Below are 16544 nucleotides of genomic sequence, written 5' to 3'. Positions count from 1 at the left end.
TGGGCGAAAGAGCAAAACTCCGACTCAATAAAAAGGAAAAAAAAAAAAAGTCACTGTTTAGAGCTTGAATCATTGGAGAATCTTGGTGCCCCTGCCCACAAGTCTTTTACCGTTGTTTCTAAACATCCCCAGAAGATATTCCATACAAGCATAAGAAGCATTCTTACCCATTCTTGTTTTGCTCTTTAAATCAACAAAATTTTATTGAATAACTATTACGTGCATGACTCTGGAGACACAATGATAAACAAAGTATCCCCACCACCAGGTTAGGGTAGCCATAGAAGCGAACACTAAACAATACATGAACACTTCCTCCAAAATGTTCACTGCCTGAAGGCCTTGAAAGGATGGGCCCAGCCATGATAATGGCTGCCAGTGCTTACATAAAAAGATTGTTTCCTTGCTCTTCCACCAGACTTCACAGAAACACTGCTGCTTTCTGAACAGATGTGGAGAGATTTTCTCCATCTTCGTATTTTATTTTATTTTTTTGAGACGGAGTCTCGCTCTGTCGCCCAGGCTGGAGTGCAGTGGCACAATCTCTGCTCACTGCAAGCTCCGCCTCCTGGGTTCACGCCATTCTCCTGCCTCAGTCTCCCGAGTAGCTGGGACTACAGGCGCCTGCCACCACGCCTGGCTAATTTTTTGTATTTTTAGTAGACACGGGGTTTCACTGTGTTAGCCAGGATGGTCTCGATATCCTGACCTCGTGATCCACCCGCCTCGGCCTCCCAAACTGCCGGAATTACAGGCGTGAGCCACCGCGCCCGGCCAATTTTCTCCATCTTCTATTACACTTCTTCATTTGGGCTCTGAAATAGTATTACTTCTGCCCCAAACTCATAAGACCTTCAATGAATAGCAGTCCCTTCATCTATCTATGATGGTTCTCTATGAAGGACCAGACCCAGTCCCTCAGGCCATTGGGTAAATAAACATGCTTTCCCTTCTAGCTTCTCCTTCTCATTTGCATCCTGACACATTTATACCATTGCCTATGAGTGTATGCATACAGATGCCTAGGCTAGGTGCCAGCTACACACAGAAAGTTTTTTTTCTCAGTAAAGCCCAGCGTGACACCTGCTGCATAAGATCTAATTAATCAGCAGAGATAAAAACCTATTTTTCTTTTGATTCTTAATTTTAGCATGTGTGGAGTTCAGTGTTTCTTAGAAAAACTTTCTCTCAGAAGACTACTCATTTCAATACACAGCATATGTATGTTCCAGTTACGTATCTACAGCAAGGTATATTAGCGAAAAGTAAATAGCTGGTCTGGATTCTGAATTTTGATGACTTGAATACTTAAAATGAGTCAGAATTCAATTTTGGAAAATTGCTGAGAGCAAAATGTTAATGAAAAATATTACATCAATCATAGACTTCCAGAAATGTTGTATTAGTGTTTCCCAAAGGCTTTCATGTACAGATTATTTAAATAATATGGTCTTTATTAATGATCTCTTTGTAATTCTGTATATAACACTAATTTATTCAGTTGCCTTACTGATTCAAACAAGAGTATAAACAGCATGAAAACATAAAACATAAAATGTGCCCTAATCTGACACAATTGCTTTAATAATGATGAGAAACCAGGCTTTACATAAATGGAATGTGATTATTCTCTCTAATACACAAAGTCATACAGAGGCAGAAATCTAGGTTTGCATTATTTTCATAGGACTACAGTACACACCCACACACACACATTAGATCATACTATCATTTTAAGTGCTTTGTTAATGTATAATTTACATATAATCATCCATTGTAATTGTGCAGTTCAAAGAATACAAATGTATACAGTTGTATGTACCACCAGAATCAAGATATAGAACAAAAAGATATAAACCCAAAAAGTTTCCTCATGCTCCTCGGTAGTCAATACTTTCTACCCACCTTGACCCCTGACAATCATCAAGCTACTTTCTTTCACTTAGCATAATGCTTTTGAGTTTCCTCTATGTTGCTACAACTGTCAGGAGTCAATTCTTTATTATTGTTATGTATTATTCCATTTTATGGATATACTACAATTTGTTTATCCTTTCACCGGTTGATGGACATGAGTGATTTGCATTTTTTGGCTATCACCAACAAAGCTACTGTGAACAGTTGTATGGACATATATTTTCATTGCCTTTGAGTAAAAACCTGGAAATGGGAAATGGGATTGGTGGGTCATATAGTAGTTCTGTATTTTAATTTCTAAGAAACTTTACAAAGAGGCTGTAATATTTTTAATTTCTACCAACAATTTTATTTGTTCCACGTCTTTGCCAACACTGGATATTTTTAAAATCAGTTATTCTACTGAGGGTACAGTGCTATTTCATTTGTAATTTGTATTTGTATTTCCTTAATGATGAATAGTGTTCAGCAAATTTTCATTTGTTCATTGATCATTCATGTGTTCTTTGGTGAAGTGTCTGTTCCAATCTTTTTTTCTTTTTTTTTTTTGAGACAGAGTTTCACTCTTGTTGCCCAGGCTGGAGTGCAATGGTGCGATCTTGGCTCACAGCAACCTCTGCCTCCCAGGTTCAAGTGATTCTCCTGCCTCAGCCTCCTGAGTAGCTGGAATTACAGGCATGCACCACCATGCCTGGCTAATTTTGTATTTTTAGTAGAGACAGGGTTTCTCCATGTTGGTCAGGCTGGTCTCGAACTCCCGACAGCTGATCCGCCCTCCTCAGCCTCCCAAAGTGCTGAGATTACAGCATGAGCCATCGTGCCCAGCCTGTTCCAATCTTTTATCCAGTTTTATTGATATTTTATCTTTTATATTGAGTTATATATTCTGGATACAAGTTCTGCATTAGATATATTTTTTACAAATGTTTTCTCCCAATCTGTGGTTTCCCTTTTCATTTTCTTAAGTGTCTTTATGAGTGCAAAATTTTAAATTTTTATAAATTCAAAATAGTCGTTATTTTTCCCTTATGGTTCATCCTAAGAAATCTTTCCCTAACCCAAGTTTGCAAAATTGCTGGGTTTTTTTTTTCCTATGTTTTCTTTCAGAATTTTATAATTTTAGATATAAGTTCTAGCCTAAATTTTATAGTTTAGATTTAGCTCAATAATACATTTCAAGTTAATTTTATATACAACATGAGGTAAGGGTCAATGTTCAGCTTTTCATATAGATATCCAATTTTCTTGTGCAATTTAAAAGACTAATCCTTTCCCATTGACTTACCTTGACAGCTATTTTTTGAAAACCAGTTGACTGTAGATGTGTAGATTTATTTCTGAATTCTTCATTTTGTTCCATTGATCCATCAGTCCACTGATGCCAACACCATACAATCTTCATTACTGTAGAATTACAGTAAATCTTGAAATTAAATAGTACGAGATCTCCAGCTTTGCTCTTTGTTTTCAAATTGTTTTAGCTTGTCTACTTCCTTTACATTTTTATATGAACTTTAGAATAATTTTCTGTTTCTACTTAAAATATAGTCCACTGGAGTTTTGATAGGAATCATACTGAATCTATAAATTTGGAGAGACTTGGTATTTTTAAAATATCTAGTCTTCTGATTTATGAGCATAGTATAGATCCCTTTTTTTCTAAAATTTATCTTAACAACGTTTTGTAGTTTTAAGTGTGCAGTCATTGCACATATTTTTTGTTAACTGTCACCCTAGGTATTTCAGGTTTTCACATTGTAATGGTAAGTAAAGTGTTGGAAGTAGCATTCCTAGAAGTAGAACAGATTAAAAGCAAAAGAAAAACGTTATCTGAAGAAATAATTCTAATTGAGAAGAAAAATGGCGATAGAATTATTGAATAACAAAAGCTACATAAAGGAATTATCATTGCTGACTATTACTTTCACTTTTATATCTGAGCATACAAGTTAGTGCTTTATTTACAGTGAATAATAATATAAAACCTACTTGGAGACCAGTAAAACAGAAAAGGCCCTCAACCTAGAATCAGGGGGCCTAGACTTGAGTCATGACTTGAATATTGAAGTATAGTACGAGATAAACCTTGACAAGCATTTTCTCCTTTCTCATTTTGTGTTCAACTAATACTTGGCAAATGTTTACAAGAGCCAAACAGTATGCTAAATGCTATAAAATGGGAAGAATCCTTCACATCATATCCTTAAGTGTTAGAATGAAACCTCAAATGAGAGTTATATGAAATATTTTGGTAAGATAAAACGTAGATTTAATGTGCTATTATTATGTTTATTATAATTATGGCATAAAAAGTTCATTTAGGCTGGGTGTCTAGCACTTTGGGAGGCCGAGGCAGGCGGATCACTTGAGGTCCGAAGTTCAAGACCAGCCTGACCAACATGGAGAAACTCTGTCTCTACTGAAAATACAAAACTTAGCTGGGCGTGGTGGCACATGCCTGTAATTCCAGCTACTTGTGAGGTTGAAGCAGGAAAATCGCTTGAACCTGAAGGCGGAGGTTGCGGTGAGCTGACATCACACCATTGCACTCCAGCCTGGGCAACAAGAGTGAGACTTCGTCTCAAAAAAAAAAAAAAAAAAAAAAAATTCATTTATAGGTGCTATTACTTTAAAACAAGCTCATACCAAAAGAAGAAAGTAGCTCTGAAAAAAATTAAATGGATTATAGCTAGAGAATCCTAAAAGTAATCACTCCATGATATACTGAAACCTTTTCTCTTCTATTACCTTCTAGTTGTATGATACAAGTAGCATCTAAATTCATAGACATGGATGAAGACTGACTTGTTTTTAAACCCTACAAAGGAAAAGAATGACTTGTTTCTAGACCCTAAAAAAAAAATGAAAATGTATGCATTTTTTCCTTCCAGATGAAGGAAGTAGCCTTATTAATTTCTATTAATAGGAGACCTGCTGACAGTTTTTCTAGTAGGAACCTGGCAAACTCACAAATATGACAGATGAACTGAGAATTTAGAAGTATGCCAAAAGACTTTATGCAAAGGAATATAGTAAAAAGGAATTCAGTTTCTCTGGTTATAGATTGCTATCCAAGTAAAATATTTATGCATTGGTCATTATATCATATAAATTGGTTGAAAAATGATTTTCTGGTCTTTTTGTGTGTATTTTTTATTTTTTTAGGTTTGATTCTCACAAAGGTTTCTGGTGTCAGTTACTGGAAGAAGGTAAAACAAAATGCCTTGGAAAGAGCAAAGGAAGAAAATACCCTCCAATGGACTCTGATGTAAGCATAGAGCTTAAAAATACAAACTAAATCAGCAAAATGATAACCAATAATATCATCTATTTTCTTAAAAAACTAGTTAAAGTCAAAATTCAGCCTTTCTAAAACTTAAAAATGCCATTTCATTTTCAGTACAGGTAGGTTGCTTGTTTTGATTTTACCCACAATATATTATTACCTGTCATGCAAGAATAAAGGAAAACAATAGAATTTGACATTCTGAAAAGAATAAAGAGATAATATCTTATTCCAAAAAGAATGATACCTGCACAAAAATTTTAGCATAAATGTTAACTGAAAGCAAGACAGGAAATGTATTCATTGAAAAGTGAGAATAGGACCAAGATTTCTATTTTTGGCCGGGTGTGGTGGCTCACGCCTGTAATCCCAGTACTTTGGGAGGCCAAGTGGATCACTTGAGGTCAGGAGTTCGAGACCAGCCTGGCCAACATGATGAAACTCCATCTCTACTAAAAATACAAAAGAAAAAATTAGCTGGGCATGGTGGCAGGTGCCTGTAATCCCAACTACTCAGGAGGCTGAGGCAGCAGGATCGCTTAAACCCAGGAAGCGGAGGTTGCAGTGATCCCAGATTGTGCCATTGAGCTCCAGCCTGGGCAACAAGAGTGAAACACCAACTCAAAAAAAAAAAAAAAAAAATTATATATTTTTCACTGCCTGAATCATTCTGTTGTAGTAAGTGTGCCCTGGGCAGTAATATAAATTACTGATACACTATACTAAGTTTTGAGCTGTTAATATGGTAATAAAGGAAAGAAGCAATACATTTCCCAACATCTAACTTACTAGCAGATAATTTAGGCTTTGGGGAATGTAGATACACACTTTGCAGTATGTATTCAGCACTTCCTGTTTATTCTGTTCAGAATGGCGACACTCTGATTAAGTGATTACGTGTAGCATTAATCATTTAATGCTACAGTTTTCTCCATTTCTATACCCCGCATTTTTACTTTGATGCTTACTTGACATATATTAAGATTTACTAATAATATTTTTATTATTAGTCTAGTTAGTACATAGTTTCAATATAAGCATGCAAGTGGATTTTGATTTGTAAATTTTTTTAGATCTCAGAAATTAAAATATGATTTGGGACTTTTCCCCCACAATTAATACATTACATTAACTGAGAATCCTAAGATGGTCTGAGGATCCTAAGATGGGCTAAACCTATTTGAATACTTTATCTAACAAAACCTTGAGGACTATTTTTTTGTGCCTGACCTGATAGATGCAGGGTCTGGCCTCAATAAACTCTTAATTAAATCATATACAGAAGGGGGAGGTGTTTCTGTTGTTTTAATGAACAAACTGCAATTTCAGAACTCCAATTTTCTTTGGCTGATTATTAAAATATACCTTCGGAGCACTTTGAAAAGAATCCTTCTTTTCTCAAAAGAAATTGACATACAATTTCTATAGTATTTCAAGAAAGTAATATAAAATATATCATCTGCATTTATGTCAAAGCTATTTCCCTGTACATTTATTAAAGCTAAACTGTTTAAGAGACACTGCTGAATAGCTTTCTTAGCATTTTATTTTACTCTGGTCTAACACAGACCTTATTAAATTTGGTGGTAGAGAAAGATAAGAAAAACACAACTTTTCAGGATATCATTTCTTCTCAACAAGGTTACTGAGTATTCCATATTGGGTTTATTTAAGGGAGTGGCTGACTTCATGAAAATAATGTCCAGAAAGGAGGTAAGAGTAAAGAGGTCTTCACAGGTCCTCCTACACATTGAAAATACAAATGTGTAGGAAGGATTAGAGTGGGCAGTACTGTCACCACGCCATTTGCCTCTTCCTAGTAAGAAAAATGCCAGTACCCAAGACCGTCAGTAAAATATCATAGGATGTGCTAAATAAATAGTCCACATGCTAATACAAATTTTAATCCAGATCTGGTATACTTGACACTTATTTCAACGTAATCAAAGTGTATGAAATATAATAAACAAAATAAAATGTACTTTTTTCTCCTCCTCTCCACTTAGAGCAGGACATTTCTGTCAAGCTACTATCGAGATCACAATGTGGAACTCTCAAAGCTGCTGCACAAACTGGGTCAGCCTCTGCCATCCTGGCTGAGACAGGAGCTGCAGAAAGTAAGATAGCACTGAGAGAAAACTCGAGACTTCATCGTCCATGTAGAACACACCTTTTCCAAAGTTTCCAGAAGCTACCAAAAGGCAGTTGAAAAATATACCTCTTCAAATGAGAAAAAAGAACAAAGTTTCTTCCATGTGCTGGCATGTGGATGATAAGAAAAAAAGAAAAAGTATGTGTTAAAGCCTTGAGGCCTGTGGCCTTTCTCTTAACTCATATCTGAGCCTGTGGGATTATTGTAGACTACTGTGCACTCATGTGGAAGTCAATTGCAACCAACATAAATATCAAACACAAATGCAGAACTGTTCCATTTCATAGTAATATTTACACTTTTATATATCAACTAAGATTGTGTCTCTGTAGGTTTTTAGACCACTGTTTGCCTGTACAATGTTTTATTCTTTTATTCTATAAACTGTCCTATGAAACAAGAAGCAAAATAAACTTCACAATGTAGCATAAAATGTCAAAAGCATAACACCCATGAAAAATGCTTGCCAAAATTTAAATTCACTTAAGTATTTAGAAATAATTGTAAATTATAATTTGTGCTAGATCAGAGTGGAAACGTAATATATGAGCTTTATCTGCACCAAAAAAAAGATAAGTGCTATAGCAAAAGTGATTTTTTCATATACATGGTCTAGTGAATATATGTAAAAATTACTAACTCTTCCATCACAGCATAATTGTTATACTGAAATATATACTGTAAAGCTGTTGGATGGTAAATAGAAACACACTGAGTACACCGAAACAGTAAATAACAATGTAAAGTGTACTGACTGAATCCTCTGAAGGGGAGAAATTATAGAGGTCTAAAGACATATCATTGAGATTTCTATGTCCACTTGCTATAAGCTGTGAATCGATCCCAGTAGTCCTCACTAGTGCTACAGAAATGCATGCCTAGAGTCTGAGGTATGTGTCAACTCCAGAAACAGGTTGACTTTTAAATATGAATAGCTTTTATTTAATGCTCCCCAAAACAAAGCCTATTAAATGAAAACTAAAAACAGTTTCCCTAGATGATGTGATTAGACTATTTACATTTAGGTTATCAAAAAATTCCATTTTCCCAGATAGTTCAAAATAAAATTATGTAACGTAAAGATTTACAACAAAAAACAAATTAATATATTATTTGCAATCTAATGTCTGCAGTGATACTTTTGATATAAGGCAAAGAAACATAAGCAGAGCAGAGGCCCATTTTTGAAAATATTTCACCCATCACTCTGGTGGAAGATAACAGTTCATAGGTACAATTAAGGATTAGCTACTAAATTAAATGCAGGAAGTACAAAGATGAGCAAGTTATGCTCTTGAAATATATTTACATTTAAATTGTAAATGATATACATGGTTAATAAAGTTTTCAAAAAAGAAAAGAATACATCATACTTATTGTCCTGTTAACATTTACCTAATTTTTTTTTTGAGGCGGGGACAGAGTTTCGCTATGTCACCCAAGTTGGAGTGCAATGGTGTGATCTCTGCTCAATGCAACCTCCGCCTCCTGGGTTCAAGTGATTCTCCTGCCTCAGCCTCCTGAGTAGCTGGGATTACAGCCACGCACCACCACACCTGGGTAATTTTTGTATTTTTAGTAGCGGCAGGGTTTCACCATGTTGGCCAGGCTGGTCTTGAACTCCTGACCTCATGATCCACCCACCTTGGCCTCTCAAAGTGCTGGGATTACAAGCGTGAGCCACCATGCCCAGACTACTTAATTTTTAAATGTACTGTACATATACATAAAATTTAAGTAGTAAATTAATTCCCTGCTATGATTATAAGCCTTCATAAAATATTATCAAAGCTATGATTAGAAAAAAATGAGAGGACAACCTATAGTAAAAATATTTTCATTGTCATTATAATGGGTAAAACTATCAACTACTAATTAGAAAACAAATTGTGAGATCTACTTACTATAAATGTTTAAATGTACATTATAATTACTAACTTTTAAAAGTTTTATGTAACTAAAGATATGCTAATTTTAAATATACTATTAGCAGAAAGAATTGGAAAATCACCAGTTTTAAGACTCTTGACTCTAAAAGCAAAATCAAAGTCATTTGGACAAATATGGGAAACACAGTTTTCATGCTTACTGCTGTCTCTTTTATAGCAGCACATGCCAGACATGCTGGGAAAATTACTATAGTCTTCCATCTCCACCAACTTAAGAAAACTGGCTTAGGTAGGTTAACCATAATGAGAATAGGCCCCAGCAGTTATATACAGTGTCATGTTTTCATTTGGCAACAACATTTATTCTAATAAAAAAAAAAAAGGAAAAGAAAAACGGATACATTTATGCTTTAATGGTAAGATGTACATTTGAACTGCTAAGCAAAGCTGCTAATGGCAAATTTTGTTTAGGTAAATAGAGTTGATGGAACACCTCATCCTTTTCATACATACTCCATGTTCATATAAAGACAGGAGAAAAAGGAAGAGATCTTACCAAAATGTATTCATTCACACGTACAGGTATTATGCTAGCTAGAGCAGCAAACCTGTCAAGGGATTTTTGACCACTCAATGTGTCTTGAAGACAGCATCAAATTCTAGAGGACATGCATACTTTCCACATTATGTACTCCAACTAGTTAATATGCTAATCTGAAAGTAACATAAATACATATGAGAAAATAATGAGAGATAATTTGAGTTAAAACTAGCTTTGTATAGAATTCCCTTTTTCATTGTTTAAAATATGAAACTTCCTCAGGAAGAAATGAAATGGTTATTTCAATGTTTATAGCTATAATCTTGTCATTCACATTGAATGAAAATTATTGGAAACATTTTTTTCTCTGAGTTTTTTAAAATAAAAAACCTGGATATAATTCTGATAGTAGCATGGTACCTCATATGTAAAACAATAAACTGATAGGAAAACGAAGAGTTTGGACCTGGTGATTTTAGGGAATCAGTAAGTATTTTATTGTTTTGGCCTGGGGGTGAATGGGAGGTGGTTACAGAACATAGATACCACTAACGTAATTCAAAATGAAGAGATAGAAAGCTTTCAAGTAGGATATATCCATCCTATATTTATAAAACCTTTTACAGATCCTTCTCTTCCTAAATTTATATGTACTTATAGTGATTTTTTTTTACTTCTAATAAATATAACACAGCTCCTAGGTCATTTATGGGACCCTAGAATAAGAGAATAAGAGAATTACACAGCTGTTACTGAATGGACTTGAGGACAGGAATGATTTTCTTACTCCCAGTATTCTGTTCTGCTCCACACCAGTGGGCCCATTTCTTTCTTCAGAGTTTTAAAAGGTGTTTGTCTCTCTTTTTTAAAAATCTAGCAAAACAATCTCTGCAAAAAAAGGAGGGAGGGGGATTTGGGGAGTCTAAAGTTAGCCATTTATCTTCATTCTCCACAAATTTTCTTTTCTCTCTTCCAATCCCTTTCTTTTCTAGACATCAGCTTTTCACATATTGCAACTCAGCCTATCTTGGGGCACCAGCTGAATTCCCCACAGGCTTGCCTCCCACACACATGGCTCACTGATTGAGCCGGAACGTCTCATCTCATCTTCTGCCTTCAGACTGTGATTTACAGCATTGGCTTCCCTGGTCCTCAGGCTTTCAGTCTCAGATTGAATTACACCATTAACCACCCAGTCTCCAACTTGCACAGCAGATTATGAGACTTCTCAGGCTCAAGCATGTGAGCCAATCCCTCATAATAAGTCATATGTACATATCTCTCCCTATTAATTCTGCTTTTCTGGAGAACTCTAGGACACACTGTTTCACTTTGATTCCATCCCCCCAGAAATCTGCAGTCTACTTCGAGTAAGTCTTTCACCTGTGGCCAAGGATACCTAACAGAATTTGAGGGGCACTTCTCCCCAAACCAGTGCTGTTACCAGTTCTTGCCATTTATTGTCCCTAATTTGTTGTCTATAAGAGTTCTCTAAATACTCAGTGCTCTTAATAAATGTTACAGAGTAAAATTTATTCACTTATTTGTTAGTACTGAGACTAATAAGTTGAACCTTCTTCCATTAATCCTGTAACTGTCCTCATATTTATGTATCTATCACTTCTCAGTCTATTCCCAAAAGTCATAAATACAAAAATTAATAAATCACTAAAGTTGGAATTAGTTCCATGCTCACCATCTCCTTTGGAGCATCTCTTAGAGAAAGAGGAATCATGAATAGTATCAATAAGTTAAAAAATTTTAGTATCAAAAAGTTAAAAAAAATTCACTTTCCAGCGTCAAGTCAAATATCTTATTTATTATATTATAGTCAGAGTTCTCCAGAGAAATAGAACTAGTGGCAGATACATATACATATATACATACATATAAGCACGCATATACACACACACACACACATATATAAAGACTCTTTATAAAGTATTGGCTTAAATGATTTTAGAGGATGCAAAGGCCTATGATCTATCATCTGCAAATTGGAGACCCAGGAAAGCCAGACGTGTAGTTCAAAGGCCTGAGAGCCAGAGAGCCAATAGTGTTGCAATCTGGGTTTGAAGGCCTAAAAACCAGGAGCACTGGGGACAGGAGAAGTTCAATGTTCAGCTCAAGCAGCCAGGCAGAATTAACTGGACCTTCCTCCACCTCGTTCTATTCATGCCCTTAATGGATCCAGTGATGCCCATCAACACTGGGGAGGGTAATCTGCTTAACTCAATCTACCAACTGAAATGCTAATGTCATCCAGAAACACCATCATAGCCACACACATAAATAATGTTTCACCAGCTATCTAGGTACCCTGTGACCCAGTCAAAGTTGACACATAAAATCAGTCATCACATTTACTTAGCAATCCCTTTCAAGGAAGTCAAAGCAAATTTTACAAATTAAATGCTCACAGCATAAAGTCTCCAAGATATTGTTAGAAAGAATGTATTTGCCCACATTTTACCATACAGAAAAGTGAATTACACTGAATAAAATGTGAGATATTTCCAAAGCACCCAGAATCCATGACAAATCTTACATAAAACTGTCCACATCAAGCTGCTTCTTGCTTTTTGAGGGAATACATTAAGTGTAGGAAATGCCTGCTGTCTGCATTTCTGATGCCAAAATGGTCTATTTCAAATCAACAACTGAAATGGAAACCAGACCTTGCTCTTAAATATTATGCATAATTTATACAGTTGGACCAAAGATGAGTCTTCTCTATTTGATAAATAATATTCTGAATCTAAATTTTTTTCAGTTTCAACCACATTAAATAGAAATGCAAGCTCAACATGCTATATACTCTTAGTGCTTTAGTGTATCATTTCAGAACTTACTTTATATCCTTCAAAGCAAACAAAACTTTTAAAAGCCCACAAAACAAATATACTATCAAAAACAAAGCTTGCTTCACATATAAATGAATAAATTGACAAATTTTTAATAATTTTTGAGAGGCCGATGCGGGCGGATCATGAGGTCAGGAGATAGAGACCATCCTGGCTAATGCGGTGAAACTCCGTCTCTATTAAAAATATTAAAAAATGTAGCCTGGCATGGTGGTGGGTGCCTGTAGTCCCAGCTACTCTGGAGGCTGAGGCAGGAGAATGGCGTGAACCCAGGAGGCAGAGCTTGCAGTGAGCCAAGATTGCGTCACTGCACTACAGCCTGGGTGACAGAGCAAGACTCTGTCTCAGAAATAAATAAGTAAATAAATAAATAAATACAAAATAGAAACAATAAAACGTTATGAAAATATAATATTGATAAATTATCCCTCCTGCCTATGATCATCCTGAGAAAACCATATTGTTTTCATTCCCAGTTAATGTCCTCAGTACAATCAGAATAGCAAAAAAGATAGACTGGACTATAATTCAACATCTGTCCTTAACTATGTAACATTGGGTAGGTGACTTTTCTGATCTTAATTTACGCATCTGTCAATGGAAGTCACATGTGATCACTGGTAAGGAGGAGGAATGCTTTTCTCCCTGCTTTGTTTACCATGTGCCAGTAGATCAATTATTGTAACATGTGATTCTGTCTCTGATCTACTCTCCCATAGAGGAGGAACCAATGAGTTATCTAAGTGGTAAAATTGAAAGCAGAAATTCGGATTGAATAGCTCAACCTGTCTCCCTCACTTCTCTTTGGGATCTACCTGCAAAGATCAGTCACCCCAGTCCTCTTGGCCTGTGTTAAATTTAGCAGAAATTGACGTTTATTTAAAGCCACAAACAAAACCAAAAGAAGAGCTAAAAACATAAATCCATGCTTAAAAATTAGGAAAATAAGCAAGAATGTAAGAAACAGTAATATAAATGAGCTAAATGTCTCCCCCTCATGTGGGGAGCCAACAGATACTGCTTAAAGTTGACAAATTAAGAAATTAAGGTAAAAGCGTAATTGGAATTATGAAGATAATCAGCAGAGCTTAAACAAATGGTAAAAGCAAGTTGCCTTTGATAAGTGGGACTAGAGTACTGGACCAGGGAAAAGTATTTGAGTTTTTATCTCCAAATGCATGAATTGCTGTACTTTTAACAACAATAATTTATCACTTTAAAGACCAAGACTGTAAATATTCAGGACCAACTGTGTCCAAAAGGAGAGCACAGAAGCAAGAAATCTAAGCAGCATCAGATACTGGCTATTATCCAAGAGATTAACTAATAAACAGGACCTCTGCCATGGTGTAGTCTCAGCACTACAGTACAATAGTTTTAAAATATAGCCTGTGGATCTTGAGCAGACCTGAGTCCTCTTCAGGGGGTCTGCAAGGTCAAAATGATTTTTATAATAATGTGAATTCATTATATGCCTTCATCATTGTGTTGATATTGTTACCAACTATGCGATAACAATAATGGGTAAAACTGCTGGTGCTTTAGCATAAATCAAGGCAGTAGAATTAATCTGTACTATGGTATTCATCATCACACATTCATTGTTTAAAACAGTCAGTGTCACTTATGACTTGACAAAACAGTAAAATTATTAATATTATTACATTCCCACACTACAGTATATGCTTTTTAATCTTCTGTGTGACAAAATGTGAAGTGTGCCTAAAGCACGTCTGCCACATACTGAAGTAGGTGATTGTCTTGAGAAAAAGCCTTTGAGCAACTGTTTGAGTTGCAAGTGGAACTAGCCACTTTATTCATGTAACATACTTTTTACTTGGAAGAATGACAGAGAATTATGGTTATTCAGACTTGAGCAATTAGCAAATATTTTCTTAAAACTGAAAGAAGTGAGCCTGTCACTTCAACAAAAAACAATTGACAGTATTTCTTGCCAATTATAAAATTTCAGCTTTCAAGTAAAAATTAGAATTTTGTAGAAGTTGTATTGCTACCATGAGCTTCACAGCATACTCATATTTAAAGATCTTTCTGATGAGATTGGTGGTGATATTAAAAAATGTAATTTTCTAACATTATATAATGAAAGGTGTCAATGTTTGAAAGATCAGCATAAGTAAACCATTTTCCAAAAAAGCAATGCATGAGGTCACAAAACACATATACATAGTATACACAGTATAAATACACATAGCATAATTGTTATAATAGTGAAAAATCTATTCTCAGAGTAAGATAAATCAGTAGATTTTAACGTAGCACAATATGAACAGTTCATTGATTTCTTTCAGATTCCACATTGCACATATCCTTTAAGACAATAGCACTTGTCAATTCTTAATGTAGTATCAAAGAAAAATATCCACGATTATCTGAAAATGCTATAAATGTATACTTTCTTTTCCCAAACACATATGGGTATATAAATATATACTTTCCTTTCCCAAATACATATGGGGATGAGGCCGGATTTTCTTCATATACTTCAACAAAACAACCTATCAAAATAAATTGAATGCAGAAATAGATATGAGAATCCAATCTCCATTAAGCCAAACATTAAAGAAATTTACCAAAATGTAACACAATGCCACTCTTCTCATTTTCTTTTGTTTTGTAAAATAGAGCTATTTTTTCATTAAAACTATAGCTTTATTATGGGTTTGTTCTTGTTATTTTTTAATGTTTTTTAATTTCTTTATTTTAATTTCTAATAGATTAAATATTAAAAACTATAACTATATTATCTATATAATTATCTATAATATTGATAAATTTATCTATAGTATCGATAAATATAACGCTTTGTTTTATAAACAAAAGCCCTTTGGGGTTCTCAATAATGTTTAAGAATGTAAAAAGATCCCCAAACTAAAAAGTATGAGAGCCATTGGCATGAGAGTTGTAAGTAATTCAAGTACCTAAAGCCAAGATTTACACCATAAACAATAAGCTATAAAGAAAATAAGTGGGAAACCAGACTACACCTCCCCCTCCACCACCTTCCCACTCTACTCCCAGAATGGAGTTGCCTGGCTGGAGATGAAGGAATACTGCAAAGAGGAAAAGAGAGGTAAATACAAGTTTGGGTTTCTTCTCCCCCTATCTTCCTCCTGGACACCAAACTGAGCCCTAAAAATGGAGGATGAGAGATCTTTAAGTCTGAGGATTAAACAGTAGGGAAAGCTGTGCCCTACTTTCCATTTAAAACTCTGCAAAGCAGCAACCTCCTCCATGTACTCTGCCCAACAATGGTGAAGACCTTCCCTCCAAGTAGTAGAGATAGCTTGTGGTATCCTAGGTATAGATGGCTTTGGTTTGCACAGATTCCACAGTGGCACAGGACAACACATAAAAGTTTCATTTCTCCAGATAGGCTGCAGGAATCACTAAGAACAGCCTTTTAAATCCAAAGTGACCTGGCAGCTGGGACAAAGAGGGCACTTAATAACCTTCACAGATCGACGACTACAGGCCATGAAAGGGGCCTAGACCGTGGAATCTAGAGACCACTTTACAAAGACTGAACCTGTTGAGGGTCATCCAATGCCAGCAGAGGAGAGATGATGGCTAAGACCGGATGTTACCCACCACTTCATGTCCACTGCCATGACCACCTTTGGAAGAAATGGAGAAAATAATCTTGAATTTGGCTGGGTTTTCCTACAAGATATTTAAAAATCTTTAAAGTTCTGAATCATATCTTGAATGGGGACAATTATTAAAAAGCTACTCGGGAGGCTGAGGCAGGAGAATGGGGTAAACCCGGGAGGTGGAGTTTGCAGTGAGCTGAGATCCGGCCACTGCACTCCAGTCAGGCGACAGAGCAAGACTCCGTCTCAAAAAAAAAAAAAAAAAAAAAAAAAAAAAAAAA

General features: G+C 35.4%; 1 protein-coding gene across 3 annotated transcripts in view; it reads left to right on the top strand.

Annotated features, from left to right (window-relative positions):
- Window positions 1-10241, top strand: part of LOC108528882 (bifunctional heparan sulfate N-deacetylase/N-sulfotransferase 3) — a 220154-nt gene extending 209913 nt beyond the window's left edge. For 2 of the 3 annotated variants that reach the window (XM_017870890.1, XM_017870889.1), the window contains exons 13-14: window positions 5083-5185; window positions 7215-8821. In XM_017870890.1, coding sequence (XP_017726379.1) covers window positions 5083-5185; window positions 7215-7412 — 301 coding nt within the window. In that variant the 3' untranslated portion in view covers window positions 7413-8821. Of the gene's footprint in view, window positions 1-5082; window positions 5186-7209 lie in introns of all 3 variants that reach the window. The other variant, XM_017870891.1, reaches the window with a different exon arrangement.
- Window positions 10242-16544: the final 6303 nt, after the last annotated feature.

This window comes from Rhinopithecus bieti, unplaced genomic scaffold, assembly GCF_001698545.2.
Source record: "Rhinopithecus bieti isolate Rb0 unplaced genomic scaffold, ASM169854v2 scaffold_5846, whole genome shotgun sequence".
Lineage (NCBI taxonomy): Eukaryota > Metazoa > Chordata > Mammalia > Primates > Cercopithecidae > Rhinopithecus > Rhinopithecus bieti.
The sequence above is the reverse complement of the archived record's forward strand: the minus strand, read 5'-3'. Positions and strand labels throughout refer to the sequence as shown.